Raw genomic sequence first — 13,632 nt, 5'->3', positions numbered from 1 at the left:
AACTCACCCCCACCCATCCTTGTCACATGACGACACACTTTTGTTGACCCTCCCTCCCTCTTAATGTGTGATGTAATTTATTGATTACATCAAAGCACATGTGTTAGTTGGTAACTATCAGCTCAGTGGTTGTCCTGGAATAGTAGATAGGATCTCAGATTTGATGCCAGGTTTGTTCTTGGAAGTTCTTTTCTTCCACATACCACTTTTCACCTCTGTAAATCTTTACTAATGTCCAGAATGTCTAGTTGTTAAAGTTCATGACTCAGTAAAACTAAATTGTAAGGCACAGTATGATATAGCTGTCAGTGCATTATATAAGGAGCCTAAAACAATGACACTGCTTTTGTTTGGAGAAGGGTCTACACAGACATTCCATTACCAACAATAAATGACAGTAACTGGAGTTATGGTGCAATGAGGGCAGAATTTACAGTCAATGTGTTTACGTAAAAATGGTTACAAAATTGGAATAAATTTTTTGAAAACATGATTCTCTTTTTATTTATTTTGGTTCCTTTTATCTACTCTTAGTATTACCATTATTTCACGTTCCACGAACAAGCACTGTACTTTCATTTTATGCTTAACTTCAAGGAACTCTACTTCTTGTGTAAAAATTGGTATTTCACATAGAGAAAGTTTTCTGTATTTTTGTTTTCGGGATTTTATTCTGACACTGTAGGTTCTGTAACAGAATCCTGACCTGCAGGTTGCATATCTGCGTAGAATTAGATTTTTCAGTTCAAAACATGCAGTGTTCTGCTGCAGAGTTTAACTTACACTATTATTATCAGCTCAATTTAAACATCCTCTCCTGTTAGAGTCTTAGAGTAGAACAATATTTTCGTTTGAAGTTAGGCTTCTCCTCATTTACTGTTGCTGTGAATCATCTGCAGTCTTCAGTGTTGTGTAAATGTATATCAGAACAAGAAATGAACAGGAACATAATGAATAATATTGTAGACTGCCTTTTACATGGCAAATTTATTTCACAACATTCATCAGATGATATTAAAATAAATACAGACAAACATGCGTAACTTATAGATGAAAATCTGCATCATTGTAAGGGGCTGGAAATGGAAATAGTCTAGCTTCAGTGCTGAAATTAGCTTCTGCCCCCTTACCATAACAGTAAGCCTCACAAAATTACCACCTCCAGCATTTCAGCCTCAAAAAATTGACACAATTTTGCTATGGGTTACTTAGCACTTGTAATTACATGAAGATGAAATTTAATAATTGTGTGCTGAAATTATATGTTGGTATGCGTGAATGCTTTCTTTGTGCATTTCTTGATATTGTTGCGAAACATTTTAAAACTTGTCCAGTCAAGATTTGTCCCTATGTTCTGTGAATTACGTAACAGCAGCTTCTTTCCACACCTACCCATCATTGATCATTGTAACTTAATCAGGTTTTTGCCCTCTGTTGTGTCTCTATACTGACCCAATAAGAGATCCAGCAATAAACATTTTTTGGCTGGGGAGAAGTTAGAAGACTGTGCAGTTTTCTGCTTACTTTTCTTGTACTAGACAAGATACATTCAGTGGTAAAGATAGTGTTGTATGATTAATATCTGTGGTCGAATCATGATAATCGTGTAAGTAGCTGATTTTAGTGGTAGTGCCAAATGTGTTTCTTTCTGATGTAGACCAATACTGAACCTCATTCAGTGGTTCAGAGTTAAGTGTCAAAGCAATCTAGTGGTTTGTTGAACAGACTTTCTGAACCGAGGTGAAAATTGATCTCCAGGTAGCGATGTTTGTACAACTGGCTCTAAATATCTCAGTGGTGTAAACTTAATAGCAATGTCACTGCTCATGTTAAAAGTGGAAAATAATAAAGTTGAAATGTTTTTGTAGTATAGTATACCTGCTACAAATTTTTCATTAAACATGTCTGTGGAATAGAAGGTGGCCAGAAGAATTAACTGATAATCAATTTGAAAATTCACATTGTATTTGTCAGACATTTCATAGTATTGGGAAATTGCTGAAAGGCTTTTGTAGTTGCATTCTGAATTATTTTATGTTCCTCTAACAGATTTAGTTATAAGTAACTAATATATGTTTTCTTCCAGTGCTTTAGCTGTGAACACAATTTTTATCAAAATCACAATAATTATTTATTATTAATGTCTTTAATGAATGTGCGCATTGTGAGGGTGCAATTAAAATACATCTCTCTGTGTAGTAGTCTCTACAAGAAGACTGTGGGTGTACATCACATCCAACTCTCACTTCTCGCTTTTATGTGATCAAAACTTTCTTCTAGAGTAATTACTCTGGAAAATTATACTAGAAGACATTGTTAATTTGTTCCCCAAACTAATAACCATTCAAACAGAGATTCTGATCAAACTTCGAGAAGGTGAGAAACATTTTTCTTTGCAGTCAAAATTTTAATCAATTTTTTTATACTTGAAATTTGGAGCTATCCACCCTATTGATGAAGTCTGTTATTTCCTAAATATTTCATTATGAATAATTACAGAAATTGTACAGATATAGCAGTACTCCAGTGAACGCAACTTAATTTTGTAGTTGTATTCCTCTCGCATTTAGCAAAACAGGGCTCAAGGCATACATGCACTTCAAAAAATTCGGAGCATAATAGTAAGTTTTCTCAAGGCTTGATTTAATTTTTATATTTTATTTTTTGCAGTTCTTTCCAAATGGCTATGCCTTTGCAACAGGCAGTGATGATGCGACATGCCGTCTATTCGACATTCGAGCAGATCAAGAATTAGCAATGTATTCTCATGATAATATTATTTGTGGGATTACATCTGTTGCATTTTCCAAGTCTGGTCGCTTACTGTTGGCTGGTTACGATGACTTCAATTGTAATGTTTGGGACTCAATGAAAACGGAACGTGCAGGTAAGAAATCATTGAAGATTTGGTATTGAGAGACAAGTTGTGCCTTGTGGAGTATATTCTGTTGTGGTATTGGTTGCTGTAAAATTTGAAAAGAATTTACTTCCATAAACTTAAGCCAGTGTTTTCATAGCTTGTATAATGGCATTCACCAAATGTACATACTCTGTACCTGCAATAGAAAATAATTTAACAAAATTCAGTGGGATAATTCTGTTACTACAATATCTAAAATGCTTTTGTAGTTCTTGCAGATGCAAATAATTGGCAGTATGGGGGAGAAATTGTTAGCAGCAGTATAGAACGAACAGTGTGGTTGTAGAGGCAAATACGATGGTGCAAAGTGTTACTCTATTAAATTATTTCGTATAATAGTGTTTCAGCAAAACGTAAGAAAAACCAACAGCACAATTTTGACCGGAAACATATATTGGGTTGGTGCATAGGTGACTCCCCGTAAGTTTAATAAATGCAACAGGTACACATAACATGGGCTATAGTCGCCAATAATATATTCTCCTTGACTATTTACAACAGTCAGCCAATGCTGGGACAGCTTTTAGTCTGCAATTGTAGAAATCGTGTGGTTTGAGGCGAAGAACTCAAGCTGTGTTCGGAATGCATTTTTATCTGGGAAGGAAGTTGCTTGAAAATTGTTAGTGGAAAATGTGAGAATCTGAGAGCACAAAATCAGATGAATAAGGTGGGTGCAGAATGACTTCCCAGCTAAACTCCTGTATAGTGTTTTTGTCAGTTCAGAATACAGGTGAGAGTTACCGTAGAGTAGTGTCACTTCATGCAGTCACCCTGGTCATTGTTCTTGGGGTGCATCTCCAAAATGACGGTTATATACAGTAAATGTCAGCAGTGGTAGTTACATCTTGTGGGGAGCAATTTGCAGTGCACCACACTATCACTGTTCCACCAGATGCATCATGTTATCTTCTGTGGATGGGTGCAGGTCTTTGTACTGGGATGTGCTGCTTTATTTGGGACAACCATTCCTTCCTTTTCCTTATAACAACATAGAGACAGCATTTCTAGTCACCAGTAACTATACAGGGTGGGAATGATTGGTGTCATTCACGAGCCAAGTGATGATGAGCCAGCAGAGGTGCACACGTGGCCACTCACTGATTTTTGTGATTATAGAGCATGTGGTGCCCATACAACTTCCCCATGTATGCAAGTGTCGCATGATGTTGGAATTATCAGTTCATACCATTTGCCAGCTCTTGAGTACACTGATGTGGATCATTGTGGATTAATGCGTTTAAGTGATTATCAAACCCCAAAGTTCTTTCCTGGATGTGGAGAGTATCTAATGTGAAAACAGTTGTCCTTAAAGTGAGAGAACCATTTTCTTGCAATGCTCTGTGCAATGGTACCAATTCCCCTACATGGTGCAAATGTTTCTGGCTGCCTCTGTTGCTGTCACATGCCTATTGAACTCAAACAGAAAGATGTCACAAAAATTCAGATATCTCCACTCAGCACTCCATTTCCAGTTTCCACGGCTCCACTCATTAGTTTCAAATGACAATATGACGGAGATACTGAGTTGCAGATAGGCGCAACAAAAATACTATCAGAAAGTACACTTCATAAGGCAACAGGAGAAACACAGGAAAGAAGAGAAAGGACGATGGACACTGAGTATGGTACTCCATTAGAAAATTTCTCAAAGTTTTTTGTTGCATCTATCTGTGAGTCAGCATCTTTATTATATGGTGAGTAGCAACTATTCTTTTCAGTTTATTTGGTATAGTTTGATTAAAGTTAAATGATAGTTGACCTTCACGCACTGGAGCTGATTCCCTCCAGTCAGAGCATGCATCATCATGTCCAAACCATTCACTGTTGTCAAGCTGCCACAACAATTAGTTGGTTTCCTTGTCCAGCATTCTTTTTTGGGGACACAGTCATAAGAGTCGGAAATACAAGAAATATCTGCAGAGTAATAGTGTAATTTAGTGGTTAGCATAGAAAACTGATGGGTAGAAGGTCTTAGGTTCAAAACCGGTCAGCTGCAGTGAAATTTATTAGTTTTTAATCTAATCAAGAGTTCATTATGCTTATCAATTAAGTGGTTTAAACATATTTTTTATTTCTAATACTTTGCAGTGTTGTTTTCATCATCATATTGACTTTTCTATCTGCTGTTTTTTTTTTTTTCTTCTTCCTATCGTGCATATTTCGTTTCGAATATGCATGTCGCTTGTAATCTGCATGCATGACTCGCCATCCTCCAGTAACATGGCAGTTCATGTAGCCAATGTGAGGATAGTTTCAGGTAACGAATGACATAGAGAAATTAGTTTGCATTTGACGGTGAAACTGACATTTTGGTCTAGAGTTGGCTCATAGAGGTTAGCCTTACATGCTGTCGAGGAAGGGATCGTGATTTTGGTTTGGCTGCAGATTATTGTTCACAGATCCCTGGGATACATGGCACATCAGGAGGTTGGGGCAAGGGTTTCAGTTCAGGGCTACAAAACCCATTGTCTGCCACAGTTCAGGCATTGATCACTTAACGTCAGTCTCTCCCATTTCCATCATACCTGGCCGGTTTCAACTTTGCTCCATGTTAAACATTAACAGCATTTGTTAAGTGACCTACCTTGTTTCTGGGTTGTCTATAACTGAGCAGTGGATGGGGCAACTCCGTAGCTGCAACTGACAGATGTCAACTATTGAGTAACTGTAATCAGACTGTAATGCTACCTTATGCTTTGTTCTTGTGGATTTATTTGTTAAAAATTCCAGTAACTTTCGTTAAGTTTTGTATAGCCGTAAGAAAAGACATTACAACTACTACATTGTTTCATTGCACAAATTATTTGATGTAGAAAACGGAATTTTCTGTAAATAGGTGCAGTGCACCGAAATTGTTCTATAAAATTATGGACTGTGCTTTATTTTTTGTATGCACGTTGAAAGAAAACAATCGGTAGGTAACAAAAATGGCTCACTATTATTAGGCTGTAGTAGGTACTGTAAAAGCACTTCCGTTAAGCCTTACCGTATTTACTCGAATCTAAGCCACACCTGAAAAATGAGACTCTAAATAAAGGAAAAAAAAATTTCCCGAATCTAAGCTGCACGTGAAATTTCAGACTCGATATTGAAGGGGAGAGAAAAGTTTTAGGCAGCACATTCAAATGGAAACAAAGTTGGTCCATTGTAATACGAGACAAAATTTAGGTCGAACGAATGACGATACAGCTACAGTAGTTTGGTTCGAGTCGTAAGCTTAGCACTTAAGCTTTACCAGGTAGCCATTGCTATACGTCAGATACTCCGTCCGTATTTATACGGGTACCCTTCCTTTTTCACGTGCTTCGTCTGGTTTGAATCGATTGCTAATTTTGCTTCGATCTGATAAGTGCCGTTTTCTTTGTTATAGGTGTTTGTCACTCTAAGCTGAAAATGCGTTACTGTACTGTGTCGTGCACTGTTTGTCGCATTCTGATAATGAATGTTTACGGCCTGTCGCCACTTGCGGCACGGCTTGCTTTTGTGCGCGCTACCGCCGCTTACAATAAAAAAAAAAGATAGGAATTGTCTCATAACCAAAACAATGGCAAGAGACTGCTATTTGTTGTTACTTACACTGCTGCTTTCTTTGATAATGATCCACAAGAACCAAATAATACACAGCGTATGATAGAATTTCTTCCAAACGAGAGTTTAGCGAAAATTTTTCTCTGTTTGAAAATCTTTGCAGGTGCCTCTTTAGTACATTACATTCTGCATAGAAGTTAGTCATCTTACATTCGTGCTTCATTTCTGACTATCAGTATTAGGCATAAGAATAATACGAATATAAACATGACATAGTATGTATATTTTTCTGTGTTTGCTGTTGTCTCACTCTAGTTTCGTAGTTTATTACGCAGACAGGATTTAAATGAGATAGCAGCAAACACGAAAGAATACACGGCATAATGTTTACATTCTTCTACCTTTTCTTTTAATTTATTTACTGACGCATAGGTTTTGGCGCCAGTATTTATCTTTGTGCCTGCAAAGCATGCCTGTGTAGCGCTACATATATTAGACGGCAGAAGTTAGTTGTGGTGGCACCTACCCACATTTTTCAGAACTTCCACATACTTTGTACTTGATTCTAAGCCGCACGCGGTTTTTTGGATTACAAAAACCGGAAAAAAAGTGCGGCTTAGATTCGAGTAAATACGGTATGTCCCAAGAACTTCGGACTTCTGAAGAGCTGCAATTTTTTTCCCATAGTCAGCTCCAGGATTGTAAAAACAGTTATATGATAGTAATGAATTTATTCGTATGAACTACTGATCACCAAATAAGACGTGTTCACATTTTGGTAGCCATGAACAGATTAAATCCCCAGATAAATTCTGAAAACTGTCAAAAGTACAGCTGGTGGGCAGCTTTGTGTATATTCCACATTTCTTACAACAGGGAGTAGTATCAGTTATCTATATATAGACATTTGCACTTCTGTTTGTCAGTGCCCAGAATTTCAACATTTATGTATTTGCACTTCATAGAAATAAATTATTCTGCTACACTCCCATATTGATGATTGCAACAACACAGTTTGCCTTAGTTTAGTTCACATCCTCAATTAGAACAAATTTCACTTCATTTTTCACTTTCAGCTTATCATTAGGCCATACTGGTATTCAGAGTTCTTTCTTCACACTGTTGACATAAGATTCATTTGCATGCATTTGTTGTGTGTTTTTCATCTGCACAGAGAAAATTAACCATAACTGTAATTTCAAATTATTAATTCAAAATGTGTTCCTGGTATCCATGTTGCTGTTTAACAGTTGTTGAACACTCGTTTCCCCCTAACATCATACATGATGTACTGAAAAGGCTTTTCTTGATTTAAATTTTCCTCCTTTCTGATTGACAGTCGTTAACTTTAGAAGTATCATTAATGTACCATAACTGATAGACTTTCTCCAGTTTTGTACACTCATTCATAACTACTTTTAAAATTAATGTATGTTAATTGAATTTGCTATGCTCACAGTGAAATGAAATGTAGATACTCAGCCTTCTTTGTATGTTCCAATTGTCAAGAGAAACCACTTAAGTCTAATCTAAATCTTTCGCAATCTAGATCTTTTGCAATGGAAATTTTGCCTCTATAAAAAAAATACTAAATGCAATTCTGGAAACTGTTGCACTAATAAAAACTGAAAGGCAAATTGTGGAAGTTACTTACATTGGTCAAGTGAATAGTGCGTAGTGTGTCAGCTATCAATAGCCATCAGTGAAAAGTAATGAAATTGAAGACCTCAAATTATTATTTATGGTGTAGGGCACTGAAAATCCATAGTAATTTATGCTAAGTTCCATTACGTGACACTTGGATATATTTTCTGTTAATACTTGTGCTGTGCGGTAACTAAAATCAAGATATTCAGATATGTGCATGCATTGTAGACTTGTTAGCCAGTGTTTCAAACAGTCTGTCTGTTGTGTACATATAAAGACCATTAAAATGAACTGGACAGAAGTTATTAATTATGCAGAGTGTAAAAATGATTGTCTACTTCTAAAATTAACTGATGTAATTTATGGTAAAATTATTTTATAGGTATCCTTGCTGGCCATGACAACAGAGTTAGCTGTCTAGGAGTAACAGAAGATGGAATGGCAGTGGCAACAGGGTCATGGGACAGTTTTCTACGAATTTGGAATTAAAGCTGCACTGCAGAAATTGAGAAATCATTCTAATGTGTTATTGGCATGTAATTCATTTTTAAATTAATTGCATGGAGAAAGAGGACAGTTATAAAAAGAACAGAATCATGTAGGAAGGAAACCAGCTTTTGATTTGTAGTGCTAGAAGCAAGAAATAATGCATTTTGTTGTTTGTTTGTTTTTGTGTGTGTGTGTGTGTGTGTGTGTGTGTGTGTGTGTGTGTGTAGAAAGGAGCGCACACTGTTTATAGGATGTTAAACTTAAGTTATACCGATGTAAAGTGACCATTGTACTGCATCTTGCAAGTTGCACATATTTAAATAACTTCTCTGTGTTTTGTGAATGTTACTTTCAAATAATCTCATTTAAGTGTATTAATATTCTGAGGGACTCCAGTGTTGGGAGATTTCTTTGGTTAGGCGTGTTAAAATGTATGCATGACAACTGTGTACACTTGTATTTGAATTTACTACTACCGCTGTTGTTATTATTATTATTATTATTATTATTATTATTATTATCATTATTATTATTTAACTGAAATAGAGTATAGAATAAAGGTAAATCTGTTAATACGTTCTGGTTGCAGCTTTGTATGAGAGCTTGGATTGACAACTGCATTGAATGAATACCAAAGAGAATTTTGAAGAAAGAATGTATTTCCAAATGTAAATGTTAATAGTTTTCTCACTGAAGCTTTCCTCCCCTGTCAGTGTGTGTTCACAGTGTGTGCCGAACTGGCATTCAATGTTTCATGTAGTTGTATGTACTAACATTATATAGACTGCTTTTCCACATTAGGCAGGTGATGCTATCAGTGTCGTCATAATTTTTGTATCCCTTATGCTTAGAATAATAGGTTGCATTTTATTTACTGTTAGGCAGAAGCAGCTTGTGAATTTTCAAAGCTTTGTGGCAATGTAAAGATATTTAAAATCAGGATTTGATATGAATAATTCTTTAGGCTAAATTAGGATACTATATGGGTGGCATAAATGTAAAAGTATAATTTGTGTCACTGGAAATGACTTGTATTTTCTGAAAATCATGCTCTTCCTGTATATGGAAGTGCTTGTAAGCTTGTAAACAGTTAGTAAGAAATCTTTGCGACTGCCCCATTCCCTCCCACCCTCTCAGCCCCAAAATACATCATGAGGCTTTTGGTATGTGCTGCCAGTTTATAAATGTCTGACAATTTTTGACACTACATCATAAAGTCAAGGTCACTATGATCGTATGCATTACTGCAGTAGTATATTTTTTGGTACATCTGTTGTATATCCAAAGGTGCATGTAGTGAACTCTTGTCGTGTTTAGTTCATTTGTTTGTACTGTGGTTAATGTAGTCCGCAGGTAGCTCCAGACCATTTTTGGTGTTATGGAGAGCATGTGTGTAAATGTTTGGCTTCTATTGTAGAATTTGTCTGTCAGTAAGATGTTTATAAATTAAAAGTATGGATTATTTTGCAAACCAGATTTCTAAAAACTTTCTACTCTTTATCAGAAGGGCATTAATTATGTGAGCTGCACAATTAGCAACACTTAAAATACTGCTTGCTGTTGCAAATTTAATTTCATGTGGTTCCTTTCACATTTGATAGGTGTGAACTTTCTTTTAACATAGTATGTCCCACAAAAATTTCTTCAAAAAATATTTATCTGTGTAATTAGTGGTACCTCATTTCAGTATTGATTGTAAATGTATTGGATGTTGTATCTTCAAGCTAGGGACGGTTTTGAACTGTAAATCATCTGTTCCAATATTTAGAGGAAATCCTTTGTATAGATAGCTATTTAATACCACTGTCAGTGAATAAATGTGTCACTGGTTCTCATAGTTTATGTCCTCTGCTTGTCATGTTCATTACATGTCAGAGGTTTGCTCTTTATCTTCCTGTACTTAGCAATATTAAATATTCTAAATTTTCATTATAACAAGACGACAAAAGTACTGCCAGTTTGGTGCTTCATGATAATTTGTAAATATAATATTGAATATGGAAATACCTTTAATGGATGGTAGGTCATAGTCAGTAAAGTGTCACATTAGTGAAATATGTATGTTTGAATCAGTCATGGAAGCTATGATGAGCTGCATTTACAAATGTTAACCTCATGGTGATAGCAAGATAATACGCTTAGCCTACTAACATGGCAACATGTAGAAGAGCGCTAAATATATTTCTGAACATAAATTTAATGTTGTCACAGCTAATTTGATTGCTTTATAATGAAGTTTTCGTGCCAGCAAGTGCAAAATGACAAAAGCATGCTGCACACTGTAGTACCAGAGTCAAGTCAAAGCACTAAGTTGTGCTTTGGAAATAATGTTAAAGCGTAATAATTACTGTTAGGCAACTTGTGTATGAACTGTACTGGTTGAAGGAATGCTATGGTTTAATTTGCTTTCTGCTTGTAACATCTACTGTGTAATTCACTGGAATTTTATTATTGAAAGCATGTACAAACCTAAGTAATAAAACTGCAGTCATTACCTTGCTAAGCATCTCTCTCTCTCTCTCTCTCTCTCTCTCTCTCTCTCTCTCTCTCTCTCTCTCTCTCTCCTTCTTCTTCTGCTTCACCTTGGTTTTGCATGTTGGTTGGTGTATGCAGGAGATATTTACTGAATTAGTTAATAGATTGTCTGCACTGCTAATATTATTATCATTATGTGACACTTAAAATGACAGAAATGATCACATGAGAGTTCCAGATGTCTGTAACATTTTTATAAATTTCATGCAGTTTAATTTATATTTTCTGATATTTTTGTTAATTTGCCCATGATTACATCAGAGAACTTGTAATGGTAACTCAGTTTATAGTTGTATCAGCACAAAAAACATGACCAGTGTTTAACTGGATGTTTGCACAAAATTATTCAAGTAAATTTAGGTGAGAGTGTGTATGAGCATCCCTTACAGTGCATGCAGCTGTCATTTCAGAAGTTGGTATTGTACGAAGGTAACATCTGTTGAGGCCATGAAGTTATATACAACTTAAATGCAACTTGTATACCTTCCTTTGTGTGATGACATGAAACATTCAAAACACCAAATAAGGGTTTCATTTACATAAGATATAGATTCTAAAGTTTTACTATATTTTCGAGGTGCAATTTCTACCTTAAATTTTAACACTATTTAAACAAGCTGTGGGCATGCAACAGATATTGCCTGTCAGTTTGATAGTGTGGTTCCTCAAATTGTCTGTCTTAATAGGATATTGTTCTAAAATTTGCACAATGAATATTCAGGTTATTGTAACACCAGTGTTGTTTAAGGCACTCAGGTTACACTGCAGAAATAAACGAATTCTGATTGTCTTGTGTGCAGTCAAGAGTTATGAAATACAAAAAGTTCTAAAAGTTGCTGTTCCCATATGTCATACGCTTAGCATACTTTAACTGTCCCAGTGGACTTTGTCTTAAATGACTGTGTAATGTTGTGAAGGATGTGTCTGGATTCACTGTAGTTTAATTGCATAATGTGACTTTTGCATTATGAAATTCATAAATCTTTAAAACCCAATATAGTTAGTGTTAAAATTTTGAGCAGTGAGTTGGCTGGGTATTGTAACAGTCGCCTCTTCAAATTTCTGGATAGCATATCCAGTACATTGCTAATTAAGTTCTCATTCTTTTGATTAGTAGTAGTGTTAAACACTTTTTGAAATGTTTAGTCGGTAATCAGCTTGTCAGGAAATAAATGACAAGGTGAATTGCCAAATTGTTTGACACAAATCTTCTTGTTGTAACCCTAATTTTTGAAGCAAAGATGCTACAGCATATTAAATTTTTTGCATCCTTCTTGTGTCTCACAAAGTTGTACTAAAATTTTTCTATATTACAATAATTACATGGTATCTCATTACAGGAATAGAAGCTTTTAATCTGAAGTGATTAATTTTCAATGAACTGCAACAAATTTCTTTGCATCTGTGATGTGTTTTGTGGAAAGTATTTTGCTTCCATAACTGTGATAGTTAATGCAAAGCTCATTTAATTGTTGTCTTTGAACATAGATATTTTCATAACCATATACAAAATTTTTGGTTTACTACGCTTTTTAACAATACAATGTGGGTCGGTGTGACAGTATATTTAATCCTACTTGAATTCAAAGTAAACACTGCAGCACATGCTCAGGGATGTGCACATTTATTGCACAACAATGTAACTGCCCAAAAATCGTAGTTTAGGATTATGTGTTTACTTTAATTTCAGGTTTCATTATCCTTTGGTGTCAGGTTGTTTAGTAGTATGACACTTGAATACAAAAATGACATTGAAATAAGTGGACCATATCCTGCATTAAATTTGAGTCATGAAAGCATTTAAAAGTTCTTCAGCCTTTTGCTGAGAACAGTATATTCTGGTGGTCAGGTTGCCATCTGAACTTACCCAATCTCTCTCTCTCTCTCTCTCTCTCTCTCTCTCTCTCTCTCTCTCTCTCTCTCTCTCTCTCTCACCCCCCAGCCCCCCTCCCTCTCTGTATCTCTATCATAGCACAGTTGTGACTTGAAGTGTGGACTCTTGTGTGGTGCGGTATGTTGCAGTTGGTGAACATAGTAAAATTTCCTTTACCTATATCATATGGATTCCAGTCATGTATTTGTGTGCCAAGCACAAGTTCTGATATGAATGAATTATAATCTAAGTCTTGTGAATAATATGTACTCGACAACTGAAATAAAGTTTTGAACAAGTTTTTAATTTTTTACTTAGTCACAGTATTATGTATCTAACAAAATGAAGGTAATGTGCTAATGCATTAACTGGATAGGGTCAAAACAGAAGACAATTCAATTACTTTCTGTATATTGCACAATGGATTGTGGGTACTTATTTCACTTTACAGAGGGGCATTATGTATCGTAATTGGAAATAATCACCAGTATAAAGTTTGTTAAATTTGTTCTCAGCCTTACACAGTCAGAAATTACGCTCTTAATGATTCCGATAACTTACAGAAACTTTGTATCCGTACCAAACCAAATGTTATTACCAGTGTCAATGAAGTAGTATGTATGTATGTAGTTGGCATAAG

General features: G+C 35.5%; 1 protein-coding gene across 3 annotated transcripts in view; it reads left to right on the top strand.

Moving 5' to 3' along the window:
• Positions 1-13,293, top strand: part of LOC124722787 (guanine nucleotide-binding protein G(I)/G(S)/G(T) subunit beta-1) — a 72,326-nt gene extending 59,033 nt beyond the window's left edge. For all 3 annotated transcript variants that reach the window (XM_047247923.1, XM_047247921.1, XM_047247922.1), the window contains exons 8-9: positions 2,671-2,887; positions 8,478-13,293. In XM_047247923.1, coding sequence (XP_047103879.1) covers positions 2,671-2,887; positions 8,478-8,584 — 324 coding nt within the window. In that variant the 3' untranslated portion in view covers positions 8,585-13,293. The remainder of the gene's footprint in view (positions 1-2,670; positions 2,888-8,477) is intronic.
• The last annotated feature ends 339 nt before the right edge of the window (positions 13,294-13,632 follow it).

Source organism: Schistocerca piceifrons, chromosome X, assembly GCF_021461385.2.
Source record: "Schistocerca piceifrons isolate TAMUIC-IGC-003096 chromosome X, iqSchPice1.1, whole genome shotgun sequence".
NCBI lineage: Eukaryota > Metazoa > Arthropoda > Insecta > Orthoptera > Acrididae > Schistocerca > Schistocerca piceifrons.
The sequence above is the reverse complement of the archived record's forward strand: the minus strand, read 5'-3'. Positions and strand labels throughout refer to the sequence as shown.